General features: G+C 31.9%; 1 protein-coding gene across 1 annotated transcript; it reads right to left on the bottom strand.

Moving 5' to 3' along the window:
- Positions 1 to 12,276: 12,276 nt before the first annotated feature.
- On the bottom strand, positions 12,277 to 13,454 carry LOC18587026 (uncharacterized). Its single transcript, XM_007010672.3, has 2 exons — positions 12,885 to 13,454; positions 12,277 to 12,807 (listed from the first exon to the last, which is right to left on the bottom strand). Exons 1-2 carry the CDS (start codon positions 13,404 to 13,406, stop codon positions 12,556 to 12,558), a joined length of 774 nt encoding a protein of 257 aa, XP_007010734.3. The 5' UTR covers positions 13,407 to 13,454; the 3' UTR covers positions 12,277 to 12,555.
- Between the last annotated feature and the right edge of the window lie 8,273 nt (positions 13,455 to 21,727).

Here is a 21,727-nt window from a genome sequence, read left to right as displayed (position 1 = left end):
ATTCTGAATAGGGGAGGAGTCTTCCAAACGTAGATTCCCATTAAAGGAGACACTTGTGGATATATAGCTTGTACAAGAAAACTACAAATGTAGATATCCCCAAATCTAGCACTAATTAAGCATTATGGGGTTGTCTTTTCCTCATGTACTACTAAGCTAATTTTCTAACTTATTGAGTTAATAAAAGTATACTTTTGAAAAAAAAATTCTTTTATAGAGAAAATTATTCATTTGATTATTTAATTTTTCAAGAGTTTCTGTTTTGATCATTCAATTTTAAAAAATCACTTTTTAATTACTAACGTTTATCAAAAGTAATGTTTTAATTATTAAATCATTGGAAGCTAAGGTTTCGGACACATGAGTTTACCTTAATCACGTAATATGTCCAGGTTAGCTCATTTATCTTATGATATTATTCGCCTCACCAACTTTTAATATTTGAATGATCAAAATATTAACTTTTACTAAACGTTGATGATCAAAATGTGATATTTTGAAGTTAATTGATTCAAAAAAAATTCTAAAAAAGAGAATGACCAAATGTTTAATTATAAAAGAAATTAATGCATTAAAATCTTGAAAAATAGCCCACAAACAAGATAAAAAAAGATAAAAAATTAGAGAAAAATTGGAATCTAATTGTTAAAAATTGATGATCAGACTTCTAAAAAATAAAATAAATTAAATTGTTTTTTCCTCCTTTTCTTCAGGTTTTAGGGATCAACCTACACCTGTGTATACTTGCTAATCTTATATTTTATAAAGTAGAAAAGCATAGCTTATTAATTAACACTTTTCTAAAATTAATAGAAATTAATACGTACTAGGTGGAAATATTAATCTTCTATGTTAATATTGTAAACCTTTTGCCTGTCAAAAAAAAAATTGTAAAACTTTAGGAAAAGAAATAAATTAAGAATAGGGTTTAATTATTTAATTAATTTATCAATTTAAGTACAAAAATTTGCTATATGAGGATTTTCATTAGTTATGAACAACTTTTGGTTTTATGAATAATAAAATTGTTAGAATGATAATTTAATATAATAATATTTAATTATTACTTCGTACCGTTTAAAACCCAGGTCTATCTCCGGTTCTAACTCAATGCCTTGCCACTTCAACTACAATTCTTTTTGATATAACACAGAATAAATGGAAATGAAGGAAATACATCAATGAGCTAAAAGCAATTCAGAACGCAAGACCAAGGTTGTCTACTTTTTCCGATGGATAAGCTTGTCTACCGTAGCATGCAAAGACTTCTGGCATAGCCAGGCTTATACTAGTAAAGGTTCTGGCCCCAGCTTGGCCAAGTATTATTCGTGACCCATGTTGACATCTCATCGACCAACATGAGATTCTCATAATCCCAAAAAACTTTGCTTGAACGGACAGTTTGACCAATCTGCTGCTTATGATATTCATCTTTCGTTATGACATCTTCCATTCAATTAATTCCTGCATTATACAATTACATTATTCTCAATTACCAGTAAGCACAGTCAACATCATTTACAGCATCCACCATCATTTACATCATCAGTAACAGTAACAAGCTTTACCTTTGTGATGGTACAGTGGGTTTATTCCACACTGGCGGCGAAAGTAATAAAGAGGATCAACATAACAAGATGATGAAGATTCGATGCCTGAATATATGTACTTGTGAAACCTTTCCACAGATCCTAAATTGCCATCCACCTTTTGAACTCATTTTGCTTCTGCTGTAACGAGAAATTAAAAGCTTGTCATCTCCAAATGGAATGATTCCTATAGTTGGGCGTAGTGTATTTAATCCCTCTAAAGTCAAGGAATTTGGTTGTGAAATGGTTTTAAATTATTTGCGTCCATCAATGTGGGGGAAAATCCATTGTAAAAAAAGAAACTAAGATTTTACAGCGGAGCTGGGTATGGGTTTGAACGAGAGAGAGACATAGCCTTAATTGCAACCATATCTTTTTTTGGTTTTTTTTTTGAAAGGCAAATATTCTAATTTCATTACTCATAGAAAGTTTATAAAAAGACCCTTGTGTGGTAGAAGTGGCCAAACCCTAACCCTAACTCTCACATTGAATCTCTTGCAAATACAAACCCTAGATCTCAATTAATCAACTCTCTTCTTTTCTCAGCTTTTTCCTACTCGCGATCATTCCTTTTCAGTCAATAAAGCACGTAACCTTGATCATTGTCGGGCACTAAATTAGTATCCAACTATACTCATGCATGAACCACTGATTTACTTGACGTGGTTCTCCGTCTTCATATCGTAACCTTTTCTTGAACCCCCTGTACTGCTGACAATCGAGAATATGTTATTGGCTTGCCTGAATCTTCACCCATCCACGTACCAATGCCAGCAGAGCGGTTGATCCTTGAACCTTTTTGAGATTTCTTTTTTTGACAGAGTGAAGAAGTAGAGATCGTCACTGGATTGAAGATTACACCCACCAAACAAGTCCCATATTTCCCAAAGTTCTTTCTCTCCATACAAGTCAAAATCCTTGATTACGTCTTATCAAGATGCAACATAGACTTGCCATTAACTTAGCTGAAGAGATAGCACATTGGCGAGGCGTCAGAAGGCTCAAACCTGAGTCTCACAAACATGGCAATAGCAGTATTGTGGATGGATGGTTGTGGAAGGGAAAGCAAAAGGTTTTCTTGATTAATGAGAAAGAAGAGGACGAAAGGTTTTCTTGATTTGGGGTTTAGGGTTTTCTTGATTAATGAGACCGACTAGAACTTTGATGCCCTGTATGAATTTGGTTGAAGCTGGATTTTGGACATCGACATATGGCTGTTGCGTGTGGGCAAATTCTACAGTAAGGTAATTATTTTTTACTTTACTGTAAGGTCAATTAATAAAGACCATCTAATTTATGAAATTAAATTTGTAGCCATTACTTTAAAACCAATAAAGAAACTAGTAAACACATTCAACCGGTTAATAAAAAATAAAATTAAAAAAATTAAAGAGTTTGGGGAGATGAGGACTCTCTACGATAGAGTGAGTTCTCTCCAAATTGAGAGATTTCTTTTGTAATATTTTGTTGTGAGTTTCTTGGCCAAGTTTATCTTCCTTCACCCTCAAATTCACCTTCAATTACTGGGCGATTTTGTTGCGACAAGTTTATGATAGCAAGCCATCCCCAGTTAGAGAGTTTCCAGGACAAGAGACTCTACCGAGAGCTACTTCAAAGGCAACGCCCATAGGCATGACATATTTCACTAGCTTAGGGTTTTAATCAATGGCCATGGACATGGGCATTTAGTGTTTAGAAGAAATAGAGGCCTTTTTCACATGTATATTGTTTTAGTTTTGCTGCGAGTGTATGAGGAGACTATGCCACTTCAAAGCTTAGTAGCAATGGCATTGAACAAAACACTTTGCTGTTTGTATTATATGACGCCCACCCACATAAGCAAAATTAGCATTTTTTTCCCTTTTATATTGTAGTGGCTGTAAGTAGCTTGTTCTCTAAGTTAAATAGAGATGCATTTATGTTATTATGTGTTATTCGTAGTAATCATGTATGTGCTTAATTCATATGAAAGTTGAGAACCTAATGACTCAAGCATAACCAAAGTCAAATAGCATGTAGCAAACAATGGTTTTGGATCAAACAGCCTAGATACAGGGAAACTGGAGTTGCTTGATAAAAAGCAGTCCCTTCCCCTATTACAAATCAAATGCTAAATTAGAAATTCTCTTTTTTGTGATGAGAACCAAGCACTTCATGTCATCATTGCTTCACAATCTGTGAGCAGATTCAAAATAAGCCTTGATTTGATTCGACATAACTATTTCTCATTACATTAGTCTATGGAATCACTGCATTTACATCATCAGATTGACCTACGTTGTGAATTTTTCTGCAACAAATGTTTTATACATTCTCTAGCACCAATTGAAATTGGACATCTTCTGGCTTTTTAAAAAAACAATTGGACATCTTCTTGTTGAATTAGCAAAGGATAACAAATGACATAGAAGTAAAACTACCAAAGATCCCTTTGTTATCAGTTGCATTTGCTCAAATTACTATATTTTCTACTAATATTCCACCTACGGGGAAGAATGTAGTACTAACTTCTTGCTTTTATATAAGTTGAAAAAATGATCATGTATTATTTGTAGTTATGCTTTTGTACAGTATAAAGAGATTTGCAATTAGGCCATCTTCATGGTCTAAATGAAAAATGAGAATTTTTTATAATTCTCACTATCCAGGAAAATGATCATTTGCCACCTGAGGACAAAATGAGAATTTTAGAAAAGACTTTTTTGACCCCATTTGAATTATTGGAGTATAATTTGACTTATTGGAGTATGATTTGAGGTTTAGAAGTGAAAAATTTTAATTTCGGTATAATTTGGAGTATAGGGGTAAAATGGTAATTTTGCCACCTCATGGGCAAAATTGTAATTTTCCACCACCAGGATATTTTCCCAGCACATGGTCTTCCTTTATTCTCATTTTGGACCTTTGACTAATCATGTGGTGGAGATAAAATGTTTAAATTTTTAAAATTTTAAAAATAGACCAATAAGAAAAGGCCATGTGTCAAGCTTAGAATAATTTAATATTTAGCTTAAAAATCAGCATAAATCAGCCCATTATTCTCCAAATATTCGGCCAAGCAAGGAAGAGAGAGATAGAGAGGAAGAACAAACCCTAGGTGAGGAATTTCAAGAGAAAAAGTGTGGAAAATCAAGGAAAACAAGTGAAAAAGGTAGGATTTTTCAACTTAAGCTTGAAATCTATTTTCCTTGAGCATTTTTCCATATTTTTCATGCTTAAATTACATGTTTTCATGATGAATTGATGGCTGATCAAAATGGGTTAGGAGAGAGAAAGTTGTTGGATTTATTTGATTTTAAGTTATGTTAATGTTTTAAGTTAGTTTAGCATATTTAGAAACAAAACAACAAGAAAAGAATTTATTTTCTCCTACAACCATTAATGGCCAAATTTACCATGTATTGAGTGAGGATGAGTTTGATTTTTATTCTATGAGAATTGGTTAAGAAATGATGAATTATGAGCCTAGAAAAATAATAAAAATTTTCGGAGCAAAAATATGAATTTTTACCCACTAGGGTTATTTTCATAATTTACTATCGAGATTGATAATTTGCACCACACTGAGGGACATTAAGTTAATTTGGGTGCAATTGAGGTATAGAAACTAAAAAGAATTAATTTGAAATTTAAACGAACGCGTATATTGATTTATCGGGTAAAAGACCGAAATAGGCTAACATCGCGTTTAGGAAAAATTTAGACATTTTGCACTTCATATTATGCATTAGTAGTCTAAATTAGTTTATTTTCAATTTAGTACCAATTTGGTGAATTTCTCGATTTTGTACTGTGTAAAGGTGGTGAGTCCTCCGAAAAAGGCAAGAAAATTACATCCGAGGACCAGTAGACAAAGTGCTTCGAAAGTCTGCATTATAGACATTGTGAGTAAACTTACTGTCATTTTAATTATCTAGGGTGATTTTTAGATGATTTCATTAATTCTATGGAAAAATGGATTTAAAAAGGTAAATTTTCATGTTTTATGAATAAAGGTGTTCCAATGAAAGTAATTTATAAATTGTTTTGAAATTAATAGTGATTTTGAAAAATAGAGTACACGGAGACTGTTAATTGTGACAATTTGATTGCTTAAATTGATTGACTTATGATAAATCGGGCATGATTGGCTAGTTGGCAATTGTATTGAAATGCGAATTGTTTGGTTGCCTTGAAAAACTGCGAATTACAAAATTGCCATATCATGTTAATGAGTTTTATTGTATGGTGGATTATATATATTAATTAATCACTGCAGTAGGGGGTTTCTGTGGACCAGCCTTTTAGAGGGGCACGATAAACCCCATTATATTCTTACCTTGAACGGAGAGGCGCGTAGGGTATCTCATGGGGTAAAGCTTAGGGTTCACTTCACGCCAAACCACCACGTGAAGGGGAACTCAGCCAACGCCAAGGAACGACTATGTTTTCAAAATAAAAATATGATTTATGTGAAATATGAATTTTAATAGCCTTGGCGGTCTCGGTAGGATGCCTCGGCCAAGGTGTCCCCGAGAATGGATTTATGGCACAAGCTTAGATTTTTATGAGATTCATAAGCCTTTTTACGTATTTTGAACGAAATGCGTTCTAATTGTATAACCCAGTTTATGATGATTTACTTTATTGTCTCCATGTACTCAACTCTAGATGTTTATGATGATGTCTGTTTACTCATTGAGATTTTATAATCTCACCACCCTCCTTTCCATCTATTTCAGGTTCAGTATAGACTATAGACAGCTAATCTCATCGAGGACTACAGTGGGATCTGCATTTTCCAAACCGTAGGTTCGCAGTCCTTTTTACTTTTGTTTATTCAGGGGCACTCTTGTTATTGTAAATTAAATTAAATTAAATATTTTGGCTTACTGTATTACAGTATGTATAAATTTATTTAGCTTTTACGCTACAAAAATTATTTACGTATAACTCTATAAATATTGTTTTATAAAAAAATAGAATATTTTATTTAATATTTCTTTTATTTTCTTATTATATTCAAATGACCATAATTTCGTTTTAAATGAAGATTTTAGACTTTTAAACTCATTTTGATCATGAATTATGTCTTTTGTACTTGTATATTACATTTTAGCTAGTTTCAAAATTTTTGAGAAAAATGACCAAAATATCCCTGTGAGACGAAAACTAATATTTTATTTGTTTTAAGTTGGAAACGGTTTAAAATCTTTTATAACACGATATTTGACAATGGTTGCTCACAAGGGAATAGAGAAACTGATAGTAAAGCCTTGCGGGGTTTCGGATTGACATTCCGGGTAACGAGTGTCTACCGGGGCACCGCGACGGTTATCACGGGCACGAGGGGAGTACCGGGTCGTGACATTAATTATCTAGAGTATTTTTATACAATTATGTGACTTTATGGAAAATGGATTTAAATGGTAAATTGCTATGTTTTAGGAGAAATTGTGATTTTATAAAATGATTTTATAAATTTTCTGGAAAATTGAATACTGATTTTGAAAATAGAGTAATTAGAGACTGCCTACTTGTGTTGTAAATTTATGGTTTTAAATTAAATGGCTTGTGATAAATTGGCATGATTGGCTAAATTTATACTTGTGTTAAAAAATATGAACTGTCTGTTTTGCCTTGGTAAATTGGTTAGTAATGTAATTGCCATGTTATGCCATTGAGATTTGATCAATTGGTGAATTAAAGATTAGCTACTACAGTGGTGGGGGGGTTTCGTGGATCAGCTTATTAGAGAGGCATGGTAAACTCTTTTATATTCTCACCTTGGTCGTAGAGGCGTGTAGGGTATCTCTTGAGGTAGGCTTTTTGAGTGCACTTCACGTTAACCACCACGTGAGAGTGAGACTCAGCCAATGCCAAGGAACGGCTGTGATGTTCAACGAAAAATGTGTTTTATGTGAAATATGAATTTTTAACAACCTTGGGCGGTCTAAGTGGGACACCTTGACGAAGGTATCCGTGAGAATGATTTTGGCAGGAGTCAAGTTTTGTGAGATATATAAGCCATGTTGATTAATTGAGTAAACTGAATATTCATGTTATGAAACATATATTGGAAAAGAATATTTTAATTCGTCTCCATTTACTCGCCTTTAGATAGTTTAGATGGTGTCTGTTTACTCACTGAGATTTTATAATCTCACCACCCTCAATTCCTCACATTTTAGGCTCGGGATAGCCGATAGATAGCCGATTGCATCAAGGACTTCAGTTAGCCTTGCATCGACAAAATTGTATGTTCACAGACTCGCATCTTATTGGTTAGTTGGGGGCCCACGTGTCATTGTAAAAGTAATTTTATACTTTAGTTATTTGATTTAAAGTATGTATGAGCATATTTAGCTTTTACACCATGTTTTTGGCAGGTTTCGGTATTTTTGAAGAAAAATGACGAAAATGCCTCTGTGAGCCAGAAAATAATATTATATTTGAAAACGACTTATGATTTTCTTGAAATGCGAGATTTAATAACTGTCGCTCACCGGGGAGATGCAAAAGCTGATACGAGAATCTTGCGAGGTTTCGATTGGCATTCGGGGTGAAGAATGTCTGTCGAGGCTTCGCGGCGGTTGTCACGGACCCGATAAGGAGTTTCGGGTCATGACAGTTTTACAACGTACAAATTTTAATATATGCATGAATAATAGTAAGGATAAAAATAATTATATGAAATTGAAAAACCTTGACATAAAGTAGTAAAAATTAACATGAAAAATTATAAAGGTGTAGCAAGCATTGTCAAAATATTGACGTACATATGCAAGATTTAACGCAACAAGCCAATTATGTTAAATAGACATAATTCTTCAAAAAATTAAACATTTAACTTCTTATTCTCAATTTTATAGTGTTTTACAGCTTATAAATTTTAATTTATGGATAAATAATAGTAAGAATTAAATAATTATAATATTAATTAATAGTTGCAAAATGTTGATGTAAAGTGGTAAGAATGAACGTAAAATATTATAAAGGTTGAAAGAGAATTGTCAAAATAATGACTTAAATATCTAAGATTTAATGTAAAAAGTCAATTATGTCAAATAAACATAATTTTTGAAAAAAATTAAACATTTAAATTGTTATTCTCGAGTTTAAGCTGTTTTATGGCTTACAAATTATATTCTACGTATGAATAACAGTAAAGATAAAAATAATTATAGTGAAAATTAGTAGTTGAAACACTTTGACGTAAAATAGTAAAAGTAACACAAAAAATTAGAAAGAGTGGAGCAAGCATTGTCAAAATACTGACATAAATTTGCGAGATTTAACGTAATAAATCAATTACGTCAAATAAACATAATTTTTGGTGAAATTAAATATTTTTATTTTTATTTTCAAGTTTAAAGTATCTTACGACTTGCAAATTTTAATGTATAAATGAATAATAGTAAGGATAAAAAAATTTATTGTGAAAGTTAGTAGTTGAAAAACCTTAATATTAAGCAATAAGAATTAATGTAAAATATTATAAAGGTGGAACAAGTATTGTCAAAATATTGATGTAAACGTGTGAGATTTAATGTGACAAGTCATAATAATAATTTAATTGAATTAAATTAGTTAGATATAATGTTAGTATTAAAAGTAATAACATTCTTATATTTTAAAGTAAAAAATAGAATTAAAATAAAAATTAAATAACATTTAAAATAAAATAGATTAATTTAGACATTATCTATGTTGTTAATATAAAATGGATAAGTTTAGAAATTATTTATATTGTTTACCTGTAAACCTGTTAAACAAGTTTTTATTATTTTTTAAAAAATTATTTTAATTAGACCTCCAGTAAGGTTAGCCTTACTGTAGAATACACCATAGTAAAAGCTAATTTTCTAACTTATTGCTTTATTGAGTTAATAGAAGCATACCTTTGAAAAAAATTTCTTTTATAGAGAAAATTATTCATTCGATCATTTAATTTTTTGAGAGTTTTTGTTTTGATCATTTAATTTTGAAAAATTATTTTTTAATTACTAACATTTATTAAAATTAAGGTTTTAGTCATTCAATCATTCAAAGCTAACGGTTGTCTAAGTTGACCTTAACCACGTGGTAGGTCCATGTTAGTTATTTATCATATGACATTATTTATGTCACCAACTTTTAACATTTGAATGATCAAAATATTTTACTAAACATAGGTGATCAAAACGTGATATTTTTTAAAGTTAATTGATTCAAAATAGATTCTTGAAAAGTGAATGACCAAATGCTTAGTTATAAAAGAAATTAATGCATTGAAATCTCAAAAAACAGTTAAAATGAAAAGTAACTATTATCCATTAGATATGATGAATGCTGAGAATATATCTTTCTATAGTGAGCATGAAACTTCTGATCTTTGGTACAGAAGAATGGGTCCTGTAAACTATGACTCACTGGTTAAGATGGCCTCTAGTGACTTGTTTCAAGGCCTACCAGACAAAAAGAAACCTAAGAAGCTGCGCATAGTATGTAAGCTTAAAAGACAGAGTGCAGAAAGTCTTGAATGACTGAGTTTAGCTAACAGAGATCAGCTGCAAGAAAATGATGATGATTCAGCACATATTAAAGATGAAAGTCAAGCAGTTAGAGGTACAAATGTCTATAACAGATGTAACGTAGTTGTGGTAGATCCAACAAGTTTTATTGAAGCTAAGTTTGATGTGAATTGGAGAGCTACAATGGATGTAGAGTATTTAGAGAAATTAAAGGACTAGATGATGAAAGTTTTCGAGTTGACTGATCTTGGCTTGATGACATACTTTTTTGGAATAAAAGTTCAACAAAGTTCAAATCAAATTGTTGTACATCAATCAAAATATGCGACGGAAGAGGTTTAAAATGGAGTTCTGCAAGCCTATGCATACACCATTAACATTTGGTGAAAAGTTCAAGAAGAATGATGGTACAGTTGATGCATATTGTTCTATTTACAGAAGCATGTTTCGTTCTTTGCTATATTTGTCTGCAACAAGGCCAAATATAATGTTTTCTACTACTTTGCTTTCAAGGTTCAGGCAGTCTGCTACTGAGATGAACTTCAAGGCTACTAAAAAGGTGTTAAGGTACATCAAGGGCATTGCAAATTATGGTCTCAGACATTGTAAGGCAAAGAGTTGGGATTTTCATAAATATACTGACAGTGATTGGGCAGGATCATTTAAGGATTCAAAAAGTACTGGCGGTTTTTGCTTCTCATTTGGCTATGGAGTCTTCTCTTGGAACTTCAAAAAACAAGAAATAGTTGTGCAATCATAGACAAAGGTGGAATATGTAGCTACTGTTGCTGTTGTAAATCATATTCTGTGGCTAAGAAAAATTCTCTCAAACCTGGGATTTGAGCAAGTAAAGGGTACAATGTTGAATGTTGACAACAAGTCTGCAATTGCTATAGCAAAAAACCCTGTACAGCATAGTTGAACCAAGCACATCAGGGTTAAATATCATGCACTTAGAGAGGCAATAAAGGAGAATCAAATATTGCTTCAATATTGTCATACAAATGAACAACTGGCTGACATCTTGACCAAAGGGCTGAGTCAAGACAGATTTGAGGCACTAATGTTTAATCTGGGTGTTTACCAAGCTAAAGATCATAAGGGTGTGTTGAAAAATGATCTTTAGCTTGTTTGGCAAAAACTCTCTAACCGGTTAAGAAGTATTGTTAATTGGTTAAAAGCTTGAAGTGGTGGAAAACAGAAACTCTTTAATCAGTTAAGCAAGATTGTTAACTGGTTAAAGCTTGAAGTGGTGGAAAATAGAAACTCTTTAATCAGTTAAGCAAGACAGTTAACTGGTTAAAGCTTTACTCGGAAAAAAAACTATGCTTGAAGAAAGCAGCTGACAGATGGCAAAATGACATGGTTTTATATTTTGTTTATTTCTTTAAAGTGTGAAGCGCTTGTCTAAAGTGTCGTTTAGCAAGTGCTTTATTTTTTTCTTATTGTTCTTTTTTCTTTGAAAATTTTTTTTCCATATTGTTCTTGTCATTTTGTAAGGCTATTAAGTCATTTTTTTTTTGTCTTTTTTAGATTGTTACTGAGCAAAAACACCTAGGTTTTTTTTCTGTGTGCTCAGCAGGTTTTTACAATCCCTAGGTCACATATGAATTAGGGAATATTTTGCATATTTGTAGGAGGCATATATATTAAAAAGGGAATGAAAATAGTGTGAGTCAATTCCCCAAAATTTCTCTCCTCTTTTGCTCTGTTTTTTGTTTTTCTCTCTTTGAAAAACTTTCTAAGTCTGTTTCCTATAATTTCTCTCAAAATCTCTACAATATGGTATCAATTATGAAAGACAAATTTAGAACTTCAAATTTTCATTTATGGGTGTTAATGGTATCTAAAAGTAATATCTATATTCTATGTACAAAATTTAACCAAGATCATGAACAGTGAAAAGCTTATTATAATTTCTAATTAAAACAATCATTTAAACAAATCAGGTTCCTAAAATGTAGCACAACCAGCAACAAGCTATTTTCTTGGCTGATGGTATCTAAGTGACATGTTTAAATTGGCCAGCCTTAATTAAGTAACAAGTTCACACTTAAGGATATGCTGTTGTATAATTTATAGTTGATCTCCTATGGCTACGGATAATTTGATCATCATATTCTTATTTTAGTCTTATAGTAATAGTTTTGAAGAGTCCAAGAGATGTAGGTGGACTAAGCATTACGTGATCAGAATTAGATAATAAAAACCTTTTATTATACTATATTACGATAAAACTAAAATTACAAAGAGTCATATTACACTGAACTTTTACTTATAACAAACACACACACTAAGCACGGATATGCTTCGAACGTAGCAGTGTTAAGTCTGCTGGCTGTCAAATTTATTGCAATAGTACTATAGTAGTAGTAGTAGTAGTAGTGCAGCAATGCCGGCAGTGCACAATATTATTTAGTTATTTTTGACAGCCTCACCCCGCTGTTTGATGAGCAAGCAAAGCCAGCTTATGCTTATGGTGCTGGCGGCTCAACAGTTGTTGGTTCTGCTGGCGGCTCAACAGTTGTTGGTTCTGCTGGTGGCTCCGTCTCAGGGTTTGCCTTCGAAAGTGTCACCGTCATTATGGGCATAGAGCTGGTTTGGTCAATTACAGCATTTGACGAGTATCCAAATTCATTACAGCTGCTTTTATCGTCAGATTTGGCAAGACTTTCTCTGATTGCATTCCAACCAACAACCTCGCCTTTAAAGATCTTAGTATAGACCTGCAATTGATAGATTAATGGTGTGAGTTGGTTTTAATTATTTTATTGTATGTTACGAATGCAATACAACGCAATACCTTGTTGAGTTCATTTTTTGAGTTGCTCCAGGCAATTATCCACTTGTATTCTCCTCCTCCGAATACGTACTCAAGACCCCCACTTGAACCTATAACTGAACCTCCAAATGCGTTGTGCTTAAACATGGGCGTCCCTTTATCTCGGATTTGTCTTGGGAGGTCCTTTGCAGCCAAATCAAACCCTTCCCAAAAGGTCTTGTCATCCAGCTTTAGCTCTGCGCCAGAGAAGTTCCTAAGGTTGCAGTCTGTGGATTCTGGAACATCTGTTGCAAATTGTATTGGATAGGCAGCCATGATAGTTTTGTCTCTTTTGCTACTTTCCCGATTTCTATCAAGTACTTGGCATGGTGTGGACACCAGGACACCGGTTTCGTATCGCACTGCTGGATTGGATTTGGCAGCCATGATAGTTTTGTGATGTGTTTTGGTTACCAAATTTCTACGAAGCTGCTGGCACCGTGATGCTGATACTGGAACACCCACTGCATATTGTACTGCAAGTAGTGCAGGATTTGCAGCCATGATAGTTAGTTTTGTGTCTGGTTATCAAAGTTTCTACAAATTCTAAGCTATTGCTTTGCTTTTGCTTGTGCTTCTAAACACATGCTTATATACTAGTTTGCAACATGCAACTGCCATAAGACGACAAGAAGGCATGTGTGTATATATACATACACACACGAATTCCATGCAGGTAAATAATTTTGTTTGGATCTGTCATGCATTTACCTAATAATGAAAAATAATGAAAATTTTATACCTATCGGCTTCTTGTCATCTTATGGCCAGTTGAATGCTGTCTACTGCAACATTCAAAGCACAACACAACCAAATCAATAGTTTCAGAAATGTGGTAACTACAAGACGCAAAACTACATGAATTATGAGGCTCGATAATGAAAGTCATCTTATTAACATTTACTTATTTGCTTCCTAATTTTTATTGTTATTAAATCTCTTCTCAAAGAATATATTTGTTTATTTAAACTTTATGTTTCACATTGAGTTTTAATCCTATTATAATTTGACTTCTATACTGCAACATTAAGTCATTGTACAATTAACAATCTCAGAAAATAGCAATATTGGACAATAATCAGAAAGGAATATTGCAAATAATCAATATACATATACAAAGGATATTTATTTTTATGATTATCGAAATTATTAGAAGTAACAATCTCATTTTTGTGTGTATTTGTTAGATTTTCTTTCTTCTTGTTCTAGAAAGAAGTTTAAAAATATTGCTCAAAGATAACATATCAAAATTTTATCTAAAAGAGAAGTGATGAAGAGTATTATATAATTCTAAGTTTAACATTTTATGATTTTTGCATTTTGACATTAATAGAGAATAAAAATATCTTGACTCAAAGAATATTATTAACAACGCGGCGAAGATAGTGTCACAACCATTGGCATGTTGTTATTGGGGACAACAGTTCCATATTGAACTGCTGGGATTGGATTTGGCAGCCGTGAGATTAGTGTGCTGTGTTTTGGTTACCAAATTTGTTAGACTAAAGCCTTAATAATAGAGGTGGAGCTAATTAACTTTTGTTGAGCTCAAAGATAAAGAGAAATAAGGGTTAAAAATTTTCTAAACTAATATTGAACTTAACCAACAATAATATAATTTGAAAGAAAAAGACAAAAAAAAAATTCACCTCTTCTTAATTTCACACAATAATAGTGAGTGGTCTCTGTCCTTTCTTGTTCAAACTAGCAAGCTCATAAATCCCTATCGAAGAATGAAATGTGAGTGTGAAGAAACTTAAGAGTTAAGGAAAATAGAGTTGAGTGGGGCAGGTGGAATCATTTTGTTATTCTTTATTTGTATTATTTATAAGATAAAGAAATTATTTGGAAAGAATCATTAAGAGAAAAAATATATTATATATATATAAATGATTTTAAAAATTTGGGAAGGGTCACAACCCCCTTAGCTATACAAGCATCCGCGCTTGCTCAATAGTCTTTACTTATTAGTAGAGTCTTTATTTCAATTTGTCAGACCAAAGCCTTTGAGAGGATGATATATTTTAAAAATTAGAAAGAAAAAGACTTGAATTAGAAAGATATATATACATATAACAAATAAATAATAAAAAAACTTAATTATTACAATGTAAATGAGAGTAAATTTAAATATAAATTCTGTTAGCCATCATTAAAATTTAATTGGATTAGTCATCTCATTGCCAAATGTATAAACTCCAATCCAAATTGTCAAACAGATTTACCTTTTTTTTAATCTATGTATTAATGTCTATATAGAGTTGAAGTGGTAAATTATGTAGAATTTTAGTAGCAATAGATAGAATGAATGGATTTAGAATGTTTTTTAAAGAATCTCAAATTCAGAAATTGAATTTTAGAAATGGTCAATGAAAATGGAATATTACACAAAAGTAATGAATGTGATAAATGTGCAATTTACTTTCATTAACTCACTAGTGATATTTTTGTAGAGTGGTAATCAAGTTCAGATTAAAATTTTAACGAAATAAGTTCCCAAGCTGAGCAATGCTAATCAGTGTAAAATTGAGGGAGAGGAGGAGCATCGCCATTAATGCCGATAAAGCATTTATAAGAAGCACGTAATAGTAAGAAAAGATTAGGGGTTTTGGCATGCGTGCATGGTAAGGGGTTTTGTGCAAGACAAAGGGGCCCTTGATAAGGATAGTAGTAGTGCCGGACTAGGGCGAGCGAGAAACACGCGGAGGATAAAGACTAAAAGAGAATTGATGGTTGTGGCACGAAAGTTTTGTTTTGTCTCTTCTTAATAAAGAGGTTGTTTGCAAGTGTTATAGGAGCATGGGTCTTTTTCCCTTAGAACAGAGCCAAGATATTGTCACAACCATTGCCCATTGGCAATGTAGTCGCTTGTACAAGTTTGTTTGGTATTGTAGGATTTTAATATTTTTTAATGACAAGAAAAACAAAATCTTAATGCCTTTATATTCCATGTTCAAGTTTGAACGCTTTGTGAGCCACCATGGATGGGAGGCCAGGTGTAATAGTCACTGAAGAAGACGGTACCATTAGACACCATATGGGACGAGAGCGAGCTAGACACACGAGGAGGATAAACTCTAAAATAGAAAGTGATGATGGCTAGAGTTGTTGCTCTGTGTCTAAACATTGATCTCCACATAATCTTTCCTACCCATCGGATCTGCTTCTTCTCCACCTTTTTTCTTCCTAGATAATGTTTTGTTTGCACGCAAAACTGTTTGCAAGTGTTTTAGTACCGTGGGAAGGTGGATATAGAATGGGTCTTTTTCCCTTGGAACGCAGCCAAGATAGTGTCACAACCATTGGTGTTGTCCCTTGTCACCAGCTTATTTGGCAGGATTTTAATATTTATAAAGTTTGCTTCTTTAAAATTGGGTCTGAATGGCAACAAAAAACCCTTAATATGTTCAAGTTTCATCTTAAACGAATTAATTATACATTTTTTGTTTTGTCTGAGATTTCTTCCCATAAATTGATTTAATTATTATGGTTATTTAATTGTAGGGTTTACTTGTAGATGTCTTTTTTGGTTTTATGAAGATCTTATTATATTAGAGAGAGAGAGAGAGAGAGAGAGAGCCACATGAAGAATTTAATTCTGTTAGTGAAAAAATTTAAAGACATGAACTTTAGAGTATTTTTTTTTTGTATGAAAGCCGTATTTCATATGTATCAACTGATAATTGATTATATAAATGTCGATTTGAGTTTGTTGTCATGAACAACTCAATTGTAGACTGAGTTATATATATATAAAACATCCATGCACATAAATAGTTTTGGGAGTCTAAAGATAAAGAGGAATAAGGGTGAGTTTAGCATTGTTCTTGTGACCTCTTTAATTTTTGTTTTAGTGAATCCTTTTTTATCATTGTGTCAGTAGACGTAAGTTATCAAAAGATTGAACTGCATAAATTTTTTGTGTTCTTGCAAATGTACTTAATTTCTATCTTTCTTTATTCTGTTGATTGTGTAAGATCATAGACAACTCTTTTGAGATTATTCTGCTATTTTCACAACAACAACAACCTTTAAGAAAATGATAAATAATTTTCATCGTTGGTGTTTATATTGTCTATGTATGTGTATATAGAGAGAGAAGGTAGCAAGCTAGTACCTCATCTTGATCTAATGCGTACCATGAATGTAATGAGGAAAGAGAGGTTGAAGCAGTGCCAAGATAGGCAGGTGCAAAATCATTTTAGGGCTTTGGAATAACTAATTTGCATCATAATGACTTATTAATCAAAGATTTTTTAAACGGATAAAATCAAAAATATAATTTGCATCATAATTTGCGAGACACACCAGGACTGGAGGATAAACTCTAAAACAGAAAGTGATGGTGGCTAAAGTTGTTGCTCTGTGTCACAACCATTGGTATTGTCCCTGTCACCTGGTTATTTGGCAGGATTTTAATATTTTTACAGTTTTCTTCTTTAAAATTGGGTCACACTGATAAGAAAAACACTAATTTTTTTTTAAAAGCCATTAGAAATTTATTCATACCTATTTGCCAGCATTATAAATCTTTAGCTTAAATAACAGAAGACTTCTGGTGGCATAGTCTTAATATGTTCAAGTTTCATCTTATACGGATTCAACATAATTTTATATTAATTTTTTTGATTAATTTGCTTGAGAATATTTCTTTCTTGAATTAATTATTATTATTATTATTATTTAAGTTTTTAACTGCAATTGTAGTGTTTACTTGCCAAAATTACCCATAATTCTAAATATTAGAGATCATTTATTTATATTATAAACTAAACTTAAAAAATTATTGGTAAATATTCATATAAGGGTTAGGCAATTGCTAACCACCCTTTGTAACCTATAGTACGATTATGAAATTTTAAAAAATTATAATTGTTAGACTTAATAATCAATTTCTACTGATCATTTACCTAAAATTTCAAATCAAGTTGATAATTTAATCACTTCCATCAAGAAAATTATGCTTTAAAATTTATGTTTAATGTTGAAATTTTATTTATATAAAAAGGAGTTAAATATTTTTAATTAATTTAAAAATAAAAATATATATTATCCATAAAAATAATGCAAAAATTTATGGGTTCGGTTATCAAAATATAAGTTATGTATATTATAAAAATATGAAAGAATATAACTAATAATAAAAATATTATTCGACAAGTGTGATATTTAGAAAAATCTAGTTGTCTTTTTTAACATGTTCAAGTTTAAACGCTTTGTGATGTAAGCCACCGTGGAAGGGACACCAAGTGTGCCATCAAGATACCCAAGAAGATCCAGGTCGAATAAGAGAGCATTATACTGAGCCTTTCATGAAAAATAATTAAGTGACATGGGTTTGAGAGGCAGCTGAGCAACAAAATTAATTGTTATTAAATTTTTGACAGGATTGGAAGGATTAGCAGCAATTGATGAGTTATCAGGAGATGAATCAGAAGTTATTTTAGAGTCGACAAAAAAAAAAAAAAAGGAAGTTAGTTAGAGATAAGGTTTTGATACCATAACAAGATTGAATAATCTGAATAATATTGATTGCATTAATTTTCTAATTTACAACCAACATATATATACAAAGCTATACAAATTTATTTGACATTTTTTCAAAAAGCCCTAAATATAAGAGAGAGCTATTCCAAAACAAAATCTGAGGAGATAAAATAGTTATCAAATTGTTGGGGCTGCTGTAACAAAAGCATGAGAGATTTGTAGAGTGATCATGAATGTTTTTAAAAAGTAAAAATACCCCACATTAAATAAGGGTTTAATGTGATCATGAATGAAATATTAAATGTGATCATGAATGAATAGATTTAGAATGTTTTTAAAAAGATCTCAAATTCAAAAATTGAATTTTAGAAATAGTCAATAAAAATGAAATATTACACAAAAGTCATGAATGTGATCATGCGCGATTTACTTTCATTAACCCACTCGTGATATTTTTGTAGAGTGGTAATAAGTTCAGATTAAAATTTTAACGAAATAAGTTCCAAAGCTTAGCAATGCTAATCAGTGTAAAATTGATAGAAAGGAGGAGCGTCGCCATTAATGCCGATAAGGCATTCATGAGAAGCATCTTTTAGTAAGAAAAGACTAGGGGTTTTGGCATGCGTGCAAGACAAAGGGGCCCTAGATAAAGCTAGTAGTAGTGCCGGACGAAGGCGAGCGAGAAACACGAGGAGGATAAAGACTAAAAGAGAATTGATGGTTGTGGCAAGAAAGTTTTGTTTTGTCTCTTCTTAATTAAGAGGTTGTTTGCAAGTGTTATAGGAGAATGGGCCTTTTTCCCTTAGAACGCAGCCAAGATATTGTCTCAACCATTGCCCATTGGCAATGTCGTCGCTTGTACAAGGTTGTTTGGTATTGTAGGATTTTAAAATTTTTGAATGACAAGAAAAACAAAATCTTAATTCCTTTATGAGACGCCATGTGTAATAGTCACTGAAGAAGACGGTGCCATTAGACACCATATGGGACGAGGGCGAGCGAGATACACGAGGTCTGGAGAATAAAGTCTAAAACAGAAAGCGATGGTGGCTAGAGTTGTCGCTCTGTGCCTAAACATTCATCTCCACATAATCTTTCCTACCCATCGCCTCTGCTTCTTCTCCACATTTTTTCTTCCTAGATAATATTTTGTTTGCGGACAAAAGTGTTGGCAAGTGTTTTACTACCATGGGGACGTGGATATAATGCAGCCAAGATAATATGTCAGAACCATTGGTGTTGTCCCTTGTCACCAGCTTATTTACTGATATATACATATGTACACATATATACAAAAAGTTGTTTTCTTCTTTAAAATTGGGTCTGAATGGCAACAAAAAAACCATAATATGTTCAAGTTTCATCTTATATGGATTGAGCTGAATTTTACATAATTTTTTTTTATTTGTCTGAGGTTTCTTTCATGAATTAATTTTATTATTATGGTTATTTAATTGTAATTGTAATGTATACTCGTAGATGTCTTCTTTTTTTTTTTGTTTTATGAAGATTTTTTATATTGGAGAGAGAGAGATGTTAAAAACAGACGCAAGAAGTTAAAAAAAAAATATAACGGTGTTATCGAAAAATTTTAATTACATAAACTTCAGAGTTTCTTTTTTGAAAGATGGATGTATTTCATATCTATTAGTTGATAATTGATTATATAAATGTCAATTCAAGTTTATTGTCACGGACAACCTAGTTCTAGATTTAGTGTAGCTAACATTAGAATTATGTGTTTGTTTTCAAACCTTAATAGATTTGGTAGGATTTTAATATTTATAAATTTTTCCTCTTTAAAATTGGATCTGAATGGCTAGCAAAAAACTCTAATATGTTAAAGCTTCATCTTACATGGATTGAGCTGAGTTTTACACAATTTTTTGTATTTGTCTGAGATTTCTTCCATGAATTAATTTTATTATTATGGTTATTTAATTGTAATTTTACTCGTAGATGTCTTCTTTTGTTTTATGAAGATCTTACATATTAGAGAGAGAGGTGAAAAAAAGGCAAAAGAAGTTAAAAAAGTTTAACTGTGTTATTGGAAAATTTTAATTACATAAACTTCAGAGTTTTTTTTTTAAAGACGTATTTTATATCTATTAACTGATAATTGATTACATAAATATCGATCTGAGTTTATTGTCATGGACAACCTAGTTGTAGATTTAGTATAACTAGCATTACAGTTATGTGCTTGTTTTGAAACCTCAAAGGTCATATTTATATTTTAAAATTATAACTTAAAATGTATTAGTTAACACATAGAAGCGAACCAATTTTATTGAATTTTTAAACTGTATCTTCAAAATTTTATTTTCTAATAAAATTATGATTTTAATTAATATATGATTAGCCAATCGAGTTCCATATGAATTTTATTAAAAGTAAAACTTTTTAACTTTATTGGTTGTCTTGTTTAACAATGTGAAGCAGTGATTCGAGAAGCTTCAAATAGTGGGAAAGGTGGTCCGGTACCAAGTAGAAAAGACATGGGGCAAGGAAGACAAGAAGGGCCCTTGATACGGCAAGTATGATATGAAGCCGAGAGGGAGGAAGAAAAGGACTCAAAGATTATAAGTTACGTTGGAATTCTTGCTTTGTCTCTTATTAGGAGTGCCCACAAAATCTAAATTAGGTACCCATCGGCTCAAGTGATGGGAAATTCCTCTCCCCCCTTTATTCCTTCTCTGTGTATGGAGTGGAGATATCAAATTTTGATATTTTATCCTTGTGTATTTACTTGTATTTCAATAATGTCCAAGTGTGAGAGGAGAGAGACTTTACTTGCAGTTCAGCCACGTCATTTTTAGTAGACATAATATTTTAAAAAGTCATTGAGTTATTTAAGAAAATTCAAATAAATCTTTAGTCTTCTGTTGCGTTTAATCAACTTTTTTCATGGTACATTATGCATGCATCCAATCACTTAATGATCTCCTTCTTGACCACTTCTTTCATGATAGGATTAAGTCTACGTTGACGTTCAATGGTGGCTTTATGGTTGTCCTCAAGAAGGATATTGTGTATGCATAAAGATGGACTAATTTCTTTAATGTCTACAATGGTTCGTCCTAGTGCCGTCTTATACTCCCTTGGCACTTGCAAAAGCTTATCTTCTTGCACATTAGTAAGAGAAGAAGAAATAATAATAGGAAGAGAAAATAAGTCACCAAGAAAATCATATCTCAACTGCATTGGCAATGGCTTGAGTTCTAAGATAGAAGGTTCTTCAATAAAGGCTTGGCTAGTGAAAAGACTAGAATGCCCAAAAACTCAAATTGAATGTTAGTTCCAAATCATGTTGAAACATCTAAAAAATTCAAGCATTC

Source organism: Theobroma cacao, chromosome 10 (assembly GCF_053813885.1).
Source record: "Theobroma cacao isolate CCN51 chromosome 10, ASM5381388v1, whole genome shotgun sequence".
NCBI classification, from domain to species: Eukaryota; Viridiplantae; Streptophyta; class Magnoliopsida; order Malvales; family Malvaceae; genus Theobroma; species Theobroma cacao.
This window is presented reverse-complemented; position numbering and strand designations above follow the sequence as displayed.